Genomic DNA, 13,088 nt, shown 5'->3' with positions numbered 1-13,088 from the left:
TTCTATGATGAGGTGGTTGAGTCTGGTACAGACGTCGAATGCTTTGAGATGCATCAGGACTAGATTGGCCTGTAGCGTCGGCAAAAAACTAGAGTAGGTGATCGATAGCCGTTCAATAAGGGAGAACTCTCTAAGCAGCTCGGTGGTAAAGGCGAGCCCACCAGAACCGACTTTCAGCTCGAGGGTGGTGAGCTGTGGCAGCTGAGCTCGCGGAGAAATAGACTCGAATCGGTGTTGAGATCCATCCTGGCCATTTCGATCGTCAACGCTGAGGTGCAACACGGAAAGATTCGGATGAGAACGCATGAACTCGAAGAGGAAGGGGACAGTTGGTGTGGGACTACATTGGAGTTCCACCAACGAAGGTGAGATCGCACTGGAGCAGATATGCGATATGAACGACGTGAACCCCGGGCTCGGTGAACGACAGGAAACAACCTGCAGAGAGCGGAGGTTGGTCATGGCTTGCAAGCAGAGAGCGATTTCCGCAAGTTCAGACTCAGACAAGTATTCGGTGTGGAAAATCTTGATGGACTTTACGAAGGGGCCGAAGAACGACGGCCTTGACACGATCGTAGTCACTAAAGCGAAGAGATGGCCCTGCTCGTATTTCCGCTGTGACCGAGGTATATTCCTGTATCGTTGTATTACTCCATCACGCACCGTGATGTGCTCGTAAAGAAGGGGTCGAACGAGTGTGGCATGGCTGTGGGAGCATAGCGCCAAAGACGCCATGTCAGTCGAAGATAACTCTCGATATATCGCGATATGAAGCTCGGCGGGTAGTTTATCCATTTCGGTAGTGGCACGAGCTGGTCGAACAAAGGGCAATGATAAGTGCAAATTCGAATGCAGAGCGAGTGAGACTCATACCTATCGGAAAGGAAAGATCACGAACGCGACGATGCGACGGTGGACGACGACGACGACGATGAGTGTTCGAGTCAAGGTTCGAGTCCGAACGCGACCAGAAACGCGACGCGTACCGTAGGGCGTGTCAAACACGTGATTTAAGCAAATGACTAAGCAAATCTTGACACCCCTCGCGTGGCTGTTCTCACACGCTTGCGTTCTACTTTGTGCGTGGAGACGAAGATGTACAACATTCTTTTGTACACACAAGTCACCTGTGTCGTGTTCTGGTTCGTCCGTTGATGGTGACAGACTGCGAAGAGTAGTCGCAAAGTCTCATATATCGTGCATTTGCGGCAGCTTTGATAAACCAATGTCGCCCCATATTGGCTTTCTTCACAGGACCTGGACGACCACGACAGCGACGGGGAGCTTTCAACGTCGACACCATCCATCCCCACTAGTCCTTTCACTGGGAAGTACGACCTTTCAGTGCAATCAGGATATAGCATTAGGTGAGTGTTATGGCTGCTACCCTTTTTGGCTACGCTATTGAGCCTCCGAGTCAGATCATGATCGCGCATGTACTAATGTTGGCTGACTTGTCATCGACCGACGTCGAAATGGAGAGTCTCCCCACCGAGCTGAGCCTCCAGATAGCCAAACATCTGTCTCACTGCGATCTTAAGGCCCTCGCACTCACGTCCCGCCACATCGTCGGCGTCGCACAGACTATCCTCTTATCCAACGTCGACGTATCCGGTTCTCACCAGGATGTTTGCTCCTTTCAAGCGAGCGTCGCCTCCCGTCCGGCATACTTTGGGCCTATGGTTCGACGTCTTCGGTTCTATTACAACATCGATCAAGGACGGCTAGACTTCCACGAGCTCAGGCGATTATTGCGTAGCCTGCCGAACTTGCGCTGCCTACACATAGACGTAGAACATTATCTTCTCTTCTCCGGAAACTACGATCGCTTGTCAGACGCGATATCGAATATCGCCGGACAGCTTACGCACCTTCAGATTGGTCGCTCTACGAACCCTTTGAAGCTCGCAAGCACCCTTCGTCGACTAAACAGTATCACCGACTTGTCCCTTGATGTTCGTTCCTGTAAAACGGACCCCGCGGCAGGGGATTACAATCAAGTTAACAGCCTACCAATATTCCTAAATACTCTGAGCGCGATGAGTGCTCTCGTCCGACTTTATATTCGCGGTCCACCCCAATTTGGAGCCACATTTCCCTTGAAAAATCTCCTCCCATTCGCGATATGCGATATCCTTCCACACACACCTCATCTCCGACAGCTGGTCTTGCACGAGCTCTCTCGAGACCGAGGCCCTCCACCAACCATTCTCCTCGAATCTTCGTCTCTCGCTCAGCACGTCTCTCTGCCGACCACTCTTAATTCGATCACCTGGGTCGGTCACGACGCGCAACATCAGAGCAACTCACAGCACAGCGCTAACACCGTGCGGACGCTGTTCGTGCGCATCCCTTCCTTGACGAGAGTCAACCACCACGAACGGAGCTACCGCTATGTGTTTCGTCGCATAGAAAATGGTGATAATCAAAAACCTATACAGCGCCGTTCTGAGAGACTCGATGGGATTTCGTTGGACAGGAAACTCGAAGCGTATGAATTGCGTATGAACTATTGGAATCGGCGGGGTGGGACCTCTGAATGACCGTATCTTCCCCTTTTCCCTTGCCCATCCCATCATTTATCCGCTTGCAAGCCCTTCTGTAACTTAGTGTGACGATGCCTAGAGGATATCCCAACATCGGCCGGTTGTTACGATTCCTAAACACCTCGATCACTTTTCTCAGAATGATTGTGTGGTATGCAAGGGGAGGTATACGTGAACACGAGACTCACCACCACCACTCAGGTCTAGCTCCATGGGAAGTGATCCGCGTCAAGGGGAACGGTGCTCCTCACGCTCTGACGCACGACCACACCACCGTCCAACCTCCTGAAAATGAACATATACCCCCTCTCGTGATATTCCACCACCTTCAACGACGGAAAGAGCTCGAGGAGCACATTTGCGTTCGATGCTCCAAGTGGCGAAAGATCGCTTCGCACCGTAGGAAAGAATGCGTCTGCACCGACCCATCTCAACTTCTCCAATTTCGTCGGAAACACCGATATGACGTCTGGATCTTCCGACGCGAGAGAGTCAGTTCGGATGGCTTGTTGTATGTAGCTGCTAAAATGTGTACGGTCTCTGCGTTGACCTTGGCGGAGCTCGAGAATACGAAGGTGTGGTAGCTTAGGCAGAACGTTAGAGATGATCCAGGAAAAGGACTGGGGACATCGGTGTGGCGTGTCTTCGATGATGAGGTGGGTGAGTCTGGCGCTGCAGACGTGGTAGAGGGCGTTGAGATGATTCAGTACCGAATCGTTCAGTTGCCTCGACGAAACATCGGAGTGGGCGATTGATAGCCGCTCGAGATGGGTAGACACTCGAAGCAGCAACTCGGTGCTGAAAGTGAGCACTTCAGAATCGACGTTCAACTCGAGGAACGTGAGATTGGGGAGTAGAATTTGTGGGGAGATAGACTCGAATCGGTATTGAGTTTCATTTTGGCCGTTTTGTAACTGTCTCCTGGCATATACGCTCCCTAGGTGCAATACCGAAAGATTCGAATGGGAGCGCAGAAACTCGAAGATGGAGGGGACAGCCGGTGTGTCATTGCATTGAAAGTGCACCAACGATGGTGAGATCGCGCCGATATAGACTTGGGATATGAACTCGGGGCTGGGTGTGTAAACGTAGAAGTCAAGCCGCAGAGAGAGGAGGTTGGTCATGGCTTGAAAGAAGATAGCGATTTTTTTCAATGTCAGACTCGGACGACCATCTGGGCTGAGTAATGTTGATGGACTTGACGAAGGGGCCGAAGAATGACGGCCTTGACACGACCGTGGTCACTAAAGCGAAGATATGACCATGCTCGTATCTCAGCTGTCTCTAGGGTGTGATGTGCTCGTAAAGAAGGGGTCGAACGAGTGCGGGCGTGGCTGTGGGAGCATAGCGCCAAAGAGGCCATGTCACCCGAAGATAGCTCTCGACAGATCGCTATATGAAGCTCCGCAGGAAGTCTGTCCATTTAGCTCGGTTGTGTTTGGTGGGCCGACTATAGGGCAGACGGTGTTTAGCTCAAGTTCGAATCCAAAGTCAAGACAGGTAAGTACACTAGTAACGTACTAGCTTGTGAACTTAACAGGGTTGTCCTCTGTAATCTCACGTTCGTAAATGATCCTGAACCGAAGCAAGCAGTAATCGGGATCCTTGAGATTCGAGAACAAGGTATGATAGATGGGACAGTACATACGTTGGCAGGGGGTGATGACGGCGACGAAGATGAGCGTTCGTAGTCAGGGAGCAGTTGAACGTGTCATCATCGTGTTGACTCCTTACGGGCGCCTCTAGAGCAGCTGACTACAGTCACGGTAATGCAGTGGTCCTTTGAACATAGAAAAATTGCAGCGACCTTCCTCTATCGCACAGCGATATTCTTGCGTCTTTTTTTCTCATTCAGATCGTTTCAAATGTTTATTTGAAGACTGTTACCGAAAACAACCCCTTCGTCGGACTTGGAGAGGGTTCGTTCTCGTGCGCCGTGAGCCTTCTATCCTAAAAATATAACGTGTGCCCAGCAAGTACTTTCGATATCAACGTATTTCAGGCTGACTTTCACTTTATTTTATCGCCTCGATGAAGCGGCAGTACCCAACGCCGCGGAATCGTCAGGGTCCACTTTGTGTGGCGCCCATACAGCGAACCTCACACCAGCGTTGAACGTTGAATATTGAAGGCTGGTTACTGCTTACAAGAGACCAGCCCGTAGTTAATACTGGAACAGTCTAGCAGTCATGACCACCCATCTTACTTGAACATATCGACAAGTTTGCTTGCACTACATGCCCAATTCTCCTAAGAAAGAGCAGTAATATATACTCCGTCGTGACACAGACAAACGAGATCCCAACATTAGCCTAAACAGCTCGATGAGGAACATACCCTGCTATGTATATTCAAAAACATGCATGTGTCACAATAGCGCATCAAGGTTCGACGCTCCGAGCACAGAAAGACCGCTTCCTGCCGCGGCGGAAGGAGAACATGCGTCTCCACCGATCCACTTCAGCGTCCCCAATAATGTCTTCGGGAAGGTCGAGATGATGGCCCCACCGCACCGCACCTCAGCACACAGAACGACGTCAACAGCGATCTCGCAGATCAAAGTTTTGGGTGGTCATGGCTCGAAGAAACGAAGTGTTTGGCAAACGTCTCTGATCTAAACATAGATGCGACCACAACGTGGCACGAAACATTCCACAAAAGGAACAACTTACTATATACTTAAGTCAAAGTTCAACCGTCAACATGAGCCGTAGGGCGAACCCGGAAAGTACGCACAGCTGTCTATGTCCCGAGAAATGGAGAACTTATCCCAATTCTGAGCTCACCCGAGCCGAAGGGATTTTGTCACTGTGTTCCGGCTGATCATTCCATGTTCCATATTCCGTCCCGAACAAAGAAAATTCATGGACATACAGTATCACAGAGAGGAGAGTAATCGCAAATAATCAATCCTTGAGTCAGCGACCAGAAGGATGAGGGTGCTATAGATTAGTATAGCACCGATGCCACACCGAGAGCGCGCGCCGACCTCAAAACGAGTCGGGGTACTTACAGTACTCCTTTTACGCGGGGCTCGTTTCGTGAGAAATGCGCCAGCAGACAGGAGGAATCATCGCAGCTACGGAACACAGCTCGTTCTGCTATACACGACGAAAAGGGTCGATTAAAGGCAGGCAGGCAGGATGTCACCTAGACTGGCTCCTCGTTAGCGTTAGCTGGGCAAGCATGGCGAGAAATGCGACAGGAGGAGTCGTAGCTACGGGACACAGCTCGGTCTGCGTATACATGACTAAAGGGCTGATTGAAGGCATGCGATGCCACTGTGGCACCGCAAAGCGAAGCAACGTTTAAGGAGGTGCATATTGCGCCCTGGCACGCGACTCGTCGACGAAAACGGCCGATCGCACGATGCAAAGCATAAACTTCGGGACGTAACTTCCCCATTCCCAAGGAGCATCGAGAGCATCGTCATCGGTAACGGCATAGAAGAGGTTCAAGAGAAGACAGGACGAATGGACGAAGTCTGTGTGTGGGATGACGCTGGCATGTTGCAAGATATGATAGAAGCTGATATGTACATGATGAATGGGTATAAGGAGATTATGTCCGCCTTGGTGTCTAGAGGGACCAGCAAAGACAAGCCATAAAGATGAAGCTGGATGGCCGAAACGTCGTTCGGAGAGACGGGTGAAGAGAGGACGAATGATAGACCGTCGGCAGATTCAGCGCACACGCAACGGGAAAAGACAGAGTTAGAGGCTCGTCCATCCGAGTGGGAGCAGCGGGCCAATACCGGCTAGGTGTGTTCATCGCGGTGCTTGAAGGAGCAGAGGAAGAAATGAACGAGGTGTTGGTGGGAGAGAGCAAAGGCAGGACCGGGACGCAAAGGAACCGAACGGGACGCTCGTCATTCGCTGCCCGCGCCACGCGCCGCCGGCTTACCTCATTCTCTCCCTTTTTATATTAAATCCCTCATCGCTCCCGCTCTGCCTCCCATCGCCCCTCGTCCTCGCCCACTTTTTTTGTCCTTCGTCCTTTGGCTCGCTGTCGCGCCCGTTGTCGCCAGTGTCGCCGCTGGCTATCGCGGTCATCGACGACACGATGCCGTCCCAGCCGCGTCCGATCCTGAAGCGGGCCTCGCACTCGTTCACGCCGTCGAGCCCGACCTCATCTTACTTCCCATCTACCGCCCACCCGCCAGAAAACAACCACACCACCAAACATTCACATTCCGTCCGCTTTCCTCCCTCGCCCACACTAACGCGCACGTTCTCGGCGTACTCGCCCTCGTCGTACGACCGTTCGCCGATCGTCGTCCTCCCCAACAGCTGTGCGCTCCCCGCCCGAGGATGTCCCGGGAGGACGTATATACCCGGCGATGTATCCCCTCCGCGTGCGGAAAGGGAGGACAGGAGGTCCAGTCCTAGTCCTAGTCTCGTTCCAAGTCCGGAAAAGAGGGGCAAAGCGATGAAGAGTAAATCGAAAACGATGCATCCCCGCGCTGGCGTCGTTTCGAGCCCCGGCCTTCGACCTATCGCTCTTCCGGTTCCATATTCTTCTTCGCCTCTCGCGTCCACTATCACCATCACCTCCTCTGATACTCTGTCACCGAATGCGACACCCATACCCAACTCCACTCCTCTCCACCAGCAACACCAATACCAACACCAACACCAACACGCCCACGCTCATACCCCCACCTCAGTCCCAACCCACCTCCCAGACCTCACACCCAGCTCCTCCGCCTCCGAATCAGACGAATCAGACGGCTTCGTCTCGCCTCCTCCCCCTCCCTCCTCTTCCTCCCTTAACGCCTCACTATCCTCGCTCACCCTTTCCGCTCCAATGCCGATCCCGATCATACCGGAACTAAGCGTCTTCAACGTCGAAGACGAACTCATAACCACCGCCGCCGACGAGGACGAAGACTTGACGCCGCCCGCGAACATGTTCACCTCGTTATCTTTGTCGCCTTCCGCGTATTCGAACTCGAACTCGAAACCGAAAGACGCAACCGCAACCGTAGATGAAGTCCCACCGTTCGATGACGTGGAAGAAGACGAGGCGTATGAAGAATATTATACCTACGAGGAAGAAACGCGTCGGCGGCGTCGGGATCGGGATCGGGATCGGGACCGCGATCGCGATAGGCGGAGACGCAAGAATGAGCGTAACGGCGGACATGATTCGCGGTCTTTAGGTCTGAATGGGGGTGCGGGGAAGACGGAAGCAGGGGGACAGGGCGGGGAGGACGGCGAGGAGGAGGAGGAAGGGGAGGGGGGCGACGCGGATGATGATATAGGTGGTAATGGTAGAAGTCACAATTCGAATGTGAGTGTGAAGAAGGGATCGGGGTCGGGAAGGAGGGTGAGGAGGGGATCGAAGGGTGGGAGGGGGGAGCATCAGGGAGAGGGAGAGGAGGAGGGACATGAGAGGGGGAGGTATAAGAGTTTTGTGGGGGGTGGGTTGAGGTTTGGAGGGTTTGGAGCGGAGGAGGGGGAGGATGATGGGTGTTTGGGAGGGTTTTGAGGCGATGGTTTTCTTGTCAGGGGTCGCCGAGACGATGTCGTCTTGATGTTGTCTTGGTCCCTTCGATGGCATCCTCTTGGTCCCTTCGATGGCATCCTCTTGGTCCCTTCGATAGCGTCCTCTTAGTCCGAACTTAACTACCTGCCATATCCGTCACATCTCGTTCCTCTCTCCTCTCCTCTCCTCTCCTCTATGTTCCTAGGTCGTGCGAATATGTTCAATAGGCTTTCGCCGGACTGGTATAGACATACATAGACTATGCATGTTTATTTGGGTCTTGGCCTGTCGGTAGGTGTGTAGGTGTAAAGCAGGGGTTTGAAGTAACGAAAATATCCACGGGTCTAGCAGTATTTATGACTTTCTCTTTCTCTTTCTGGCTCTGGCTCTGGCTCGAAACGCGAAACGGTTGCGGTGTTTGTTTGTTTGTTTGTTCGTCTCGCTATGCTATGGTACGATACACTAGCTATGGTACGAATATGGTACGAATACAATACAATACTAAGCCTTTTCGCTTTTCTTTTATTGTGTTCTGTCGGACCTATGACACCATCATAGGCAATGGAAGGCGGGACTGTGAGAACACGGAACACATGGGATGGGTGGATTCACGCGCACTTTGGGAGGTCGTTTGTCTGTGCTGTGTGAAGACCCGTGGGGGGCTTTTGGAATGTTTATCGATGGCTCGGACGGCGATAAATTTAATGTCGAGACGAGGATGCATGCGATGATGTCGAGATGAGGTCCAGAGTGACGAAGGAGGGCGAGGAGGAGTGGGTACGGTATTGAGGCGGTGGCGGTGGCGGCAACGGTTCAGAGCGCTTAAGTATTTATTTGGTTTGGACTCGGCTACGGAAGTAAGCGAGCGGAATTTGAAATAGCCCGCAATTGCCAATAGGTGAGTGGTAGAGGCATGTGTCGAACACGCCGCTGACACCGTCACATCTGAACTCGAACCTTGACTTGAGCACTCATCATCGCTCGTCGTCGTCGTCCAACGGTGTAGCGCCACATCCGTGATCTTTTACTCTCGATAGGTATGAGTACTTATCATGTCTTTTCGATTCGAAATTGAACTTACCATTGCCCTATGCTCGACCGGCTCGACCGGCTAATAAAATCGAATACATTTCATACGAACATTCACCTAGTCACCGTCGTCGTCGTCCCCCACCAGCGTAGCGTCGTGATATCATACATAGTTTCCATAGGTTTGATCGTTATCTGATCTAGATCACTTTTGAAGAGATCGCACTGGTGAACAACCTAGGTGGTTTCACAGGTTCGTCTCCTATACTTACCTGTGTTGACTTCAACTTTGAGCTCGAGCTGATCACCGTCTGCCTCTTGTTCGACCATCTGGTAGTATCACCAAACGCCGCCGAGCCACATGGACAGACTACCCGCGGAGCTTCATATAGCGATCTGTCGAGATTTATCGTCGGATGACATGGCGTCTTTGGCGCTATGCTCCCATAGCCATAACGCACTCGTTCGACCCCTTCTCTACGAGCACATTAGAGTGTGGGATCGAGGAACGATCCCACGATACAAGGACCGATGCCTAGGGTGGAAATACGAGCATAGTCGTCTCTTCGCTTTAGTGACTACGATCGTGTCAAGGCCGTCATTCTTCGGCCCCTTCGTAAAGTCCATCAAGGTTGTCCACACCGAATTCTTGTCTGAGTCTGACCTTGGACAAATCGCTCTCTGCTTCCAAGCCATGACCAACCTCCGCTCCCTGTGGGTTATCTCCTATATTTCGGGCCCCGCGTTCACGTCGTTCATATCGCATGTCTGCTCCGGTGCGGTCTCACCTTCATTGGTGGAATTCCAATGTAGTCCCACGCCAACTGCTCCCTTCCTCTTCGAGTTCGTGCGCTCTCATCCGAATCTTTCCGTGTTGCGCCTCAGCGTTGACGATCAAAATGGCCAAAATAAATCTCAACCCCGATTCGAGTCTATTTCTCCGCAAGCTCGGCTGCCACATCTCACGACCCTCGAGTTGACAGTCGGTTCTGGTGGGCTCGCCTTTGCCACCGAGCTGCTCAGAGTGTCTGCCCTTGTCGAGCGGCTTTCGATTACCTACTCTCGTTCTTTGCCGAAGCTACTGACCGATCTGGTCCTGATCCATCTCGAATCCTTCGACGGCTGCAGCAGACTCAACCACCTCATCATCGAAGGCACGCCGCATCATTGCTCTCAGTCCTTCTCCTGGATCATTTCCAGCATCCTGCCTAAAATCCCGAACCTTCGTATTCTCGAGCTCCGCCAAGCTCGATACAAAAACCATACGACTAGTTCCGGGAACCCACAACAAGTCATCCGCATTGACTCCTTGCTGCCCGGGCAGTCAGACGTTATCTCGGCATTCCCGACGAAATTGGAGACGCTGAGGTGGCTCGGTGCAGACGCATTCTTTCCTACGGTCCGAAGCGATCTTTCGCCACACGGAACATCGAACGTCAATGCGCTCCTCGAGCTCTTTCCGTCGTTGAAGGTGGTGAAGTATCGCGAGAGGGGGTATATGTTCATTTTTAGGAGGTCAGAGGGCGGTGTGGTCGTGCGTCAGGCCGTGAGGAGCACCGTTCCCCTTGACATGGATCGCTTTCCATGGAGCTAGACCTCAGTGGCTGTGGTCAGTCTCGTCTTGACATATAAATCCCCTTGCATACTACACAATCATGGCGACTAAACTGATCGTGGTGTCTAGTAATCATAACAACCGGCCGATGTTGGGATCTCCTCTAGACATCGTCACACTAAGTCACAGAAGGGCTTGTACGCGAAGTCGATATAAGATTTTTGTGCAAGTGTTGAGGTTTGGAGGTTTTGGAGGGGGGAGGAGGAGGATATCGATGGGTGTTTGGGAGGGTTTTGAGACGGGGCTTTTTCTTGTCAAGGGTTTCCGAGAGGATGTCGTCTTGATTGCCTCTTGGTCGCTTCGATGGCGTCCTCTTGGTCGATGCGATCAGGTCGAAGCCGACCCCGACTTCGACCACCTACCATATCCGTCAAATCTCGTTCCTCTCTCCTCTCACCACTGCGGGGGGATCAGTATTTGGAGCACGCCAAAGCCGTTTGCATTGTGAGATCCATATCCAGGAAATAGATAACACAATGGGATCCCCCAAATTATGTATTTAGCGTAGTTTAGTGGAAAATCTATAGTTTTGCTATGGATTCTGCTTGAGACTTGGCCAAATGAGAAGCTGAAGGAACACAATGGTGCCCAGCGAATGATTATATTATTGCTGGACTTTAAGGTCCTCCAAATCAAGAGACAAAGGGTCACTTTGGACCCAAATATGGCATTAGCCAAAATCATTATTTGGACTGCTCGATTCGGTGAAGCAAAGGCGAACAATTGAGCCCGATATGGAGCTCTCTATAGTCTGGCTTTGGGCTCAATCCACCACGTGGTGCACGCTGATTGGCTCTCAGATCGCAAAGTTTCTAAAGTTGGACTATGGAGAGCTCCATACGGGGCCCGATTGCTCGCCTTTGGTTCACTGAATCGAGCAGTCCAAAGACTGGCTTTGGCTAACGTCATTTTGGGGTCTAAAGCGGGCCTTTGTCTCTTGATTCGGAGGACTCTGAAGTTCAGCAAAAATATAACCATTCTCAGGGCACCATTGTTTTTCTTCAGCTTCTCATCTGGGCGAGTCCAAAGTGGAATCCAGAGCAAAACTATGGATTTTACACCAAACTACACTAAATACATGATTTGGAGAGTCCCATTTTGGTATCTATTTCCTGGATATGGATCTCACAATGCAAATGGCTTTAGCGTGCGGCAAATACTGATCCCCACGCCGTGCACTGTGGAAGACGGATAGGGTGAAATTCAGCCAAATTTAAGGTGATTTTCATGTTTCACCCAATTTTCGGTGGCCGCCGCTAGGCCGGCAGACGGCTTCGTTGAAATTCACCCAAACTTTGCAGGGAGCAACGAGCCTCTTAAAAATCAAAATAAATTCGGATAGAATTACGGTAGAGTATGATCTGCTGTGTGGTTGACTCGGTCTACGTCAGAACCGTGCAATGTGCGGTGGATCGAGACGAAGTACTGCGAAGGACGGTGGCCACAAAGTAGAGTAGAGTGGCGTAGCCCGTGGGGCCGATGACATCATAGTCGTGTCTTGCTTCAACTCGACTCCTAGATCTCTTTGCTCTCTCTCTAGTACCACCACCACCACTCCCGGGTTTTCATCAACATTGGACGTGATCTACTCTGCTCTGTGCTGGAATCTAGCTAGATTTCTGGTTGCCGCTCACGCTTCATGAGTCTCTATAGCTTGCCGGCCTCTGTTTGATCTTGGCTCTCGAGACTTGACATTTGCATTCCCGCTGACAAGGAACACGATTTGGAGGTCGCTTCAGTAACGATTGGGAAAGGGTCTGTTGGAAATTGTCGGAGACGTGGATTTTACGGTTCCCCGAAAGGTGCAGTCGTACTCCATTCCATTCTTTCTTCGCTATCGGGACCACCATGTGCTTCATACTTTTATGTGAGTGGGTACGCACTCGTCACGCCCGCCCGCCTCCTTCGGTGAACGTGGTTCTTATGACCTCCCTGATGGTTGTATACTAATCTGGCTCGATGTACTCGCTGACCTTGACAACTCTCAACTTTCTTCCACCTCTCATATCTTTTTTGCCATTCTCTCTTTCCCTGCGGCCTCTCAATAGAGTTATGTCTTGCTGTTCAACTTTCATGGAGGGTGAAGCTACAGATAGGGCACAGGTAACACTTCTCAGTACTATATAGGAGTATGTTATCCCTCGTGTATCAGTGTATATACATAATTCATATTTAATCAAATTTCTCTCATGTTTCTCGCTCTCTCGGGTGCCAAAACAAACGGCCTGGCAGCCCTTCAGTAGGGTCTAAGCTGATCATGCATGAGAGCGTGAACCGGCTGCCACACCTCCTCGAGTCAGCCCAAGATACGTGGATTTTCACCCGAACTTTGAATGAAATCTTCGGGTGAAAACGAAAAAAAACTTCGTGAATTTCACCCGAAAATTTCACCAAAAATTGAGGTGAAGCCG

The 13,088-nt window shown here is 51.5% G+C and overlaps 4 protein-coding genes across 4 annotated transcripts; 3 read left to right on the top strand and 1 right to left on the bottom strand.

The window, feature by feature from the left end:
• Positions 1–1,376: 1,376 nt before the first annotated feature.
• STEHIDRAFT_154997 (uncharacterized protein) lies at positions 1,377–2,543 on the top strand (the record flags this gene model as incomplete). The annotated part of the gene is made up of 1 exon (XM_007302107.1): positions 1,377–2,543. The coding sequence occupies one exon, from the start codon at positions 1,377–1,379 to the stop codon at positions 2,541–2,543; it is 1,167 nt and encodes a 388-aa protein (XP_007302169.1).
• Positions 2,544–2,749: 206 nt separating this feature from the next.
• STEHIDRAFT_154996 (uncharacterized protein) lies at positions 2,750–3,670 on the bottom strand (the record flags this gene model as incomplete). The annotated part of the gene is made up of 1 exon (XM_007302106.1): positions 2,750–3,670. The coding sequence occupies one exon, from the start codon at positions 3,668–3,670 to the stop codon at positions 2,750–2,752; it is 921 nt and encodes a 306-aa protein (XP_007302168.1).
• Positions 3,671–6,043: 2,373 nt separating this feature from the next.
• STEHIDRAFT_167154 (uncharacterized protein) lies at positions 6,044–8,539 on the top strand. The gene has a single exon (XM_007302105.1). It carries the CDS (start codon positions 6,609–6,611, stop codon positions 8,034–8,036), a length of 1,428 nt encoding a protein of 475 aa, XP_007302167.1. The 5' UTR covers positions 6,044–6,608; the 3' UTR covers positions 8,037–8,539.
• Positions 8,540–9,219: 680 nt separating this feature from the next.
• Positions 9,220–10,656, top strand: STEHIDRAFT_167153 (uncharacterized protein; the record flags this gene model as incomplete). The annotated part of the gene is made up of 2 exons (XM_007302104.1): positions 9,220–9,315; positions 9,400–10,656. The coding sequence occupies exon 2, from the start codon at positions 9,424–9,426 to the stop codon at positions 10,654–10,656; it is 1,233 nt and encodes a 410-aa protein (XP_007302166.1). The 5' UTR covers positions 9,220–9,315; positions 9,400–9,423.
• Between the last annotated feature and the right edge of the window lie 2,432 nt (positions 10,657–13,088).

Source organism: Stereum hirsutum (genome assembly GCF_000264905.1).
Source record: "Stereum hirsutum FP-91666 SS1 unplaced genomic scaffold STEHIscaffold_4, whole genome shotgun sequence".
NCBI lineage: Eukaryota > Fungi > Basidiomycota > Agaricomycetes > Russulales > Stereaceae > Stereum > Stereum hirsutum.
The sequence above is the reverse complement of the archived record's forward strand: the minus strand, read 5'-3'. Positions and strand labels throughout refer to the sequence as shown.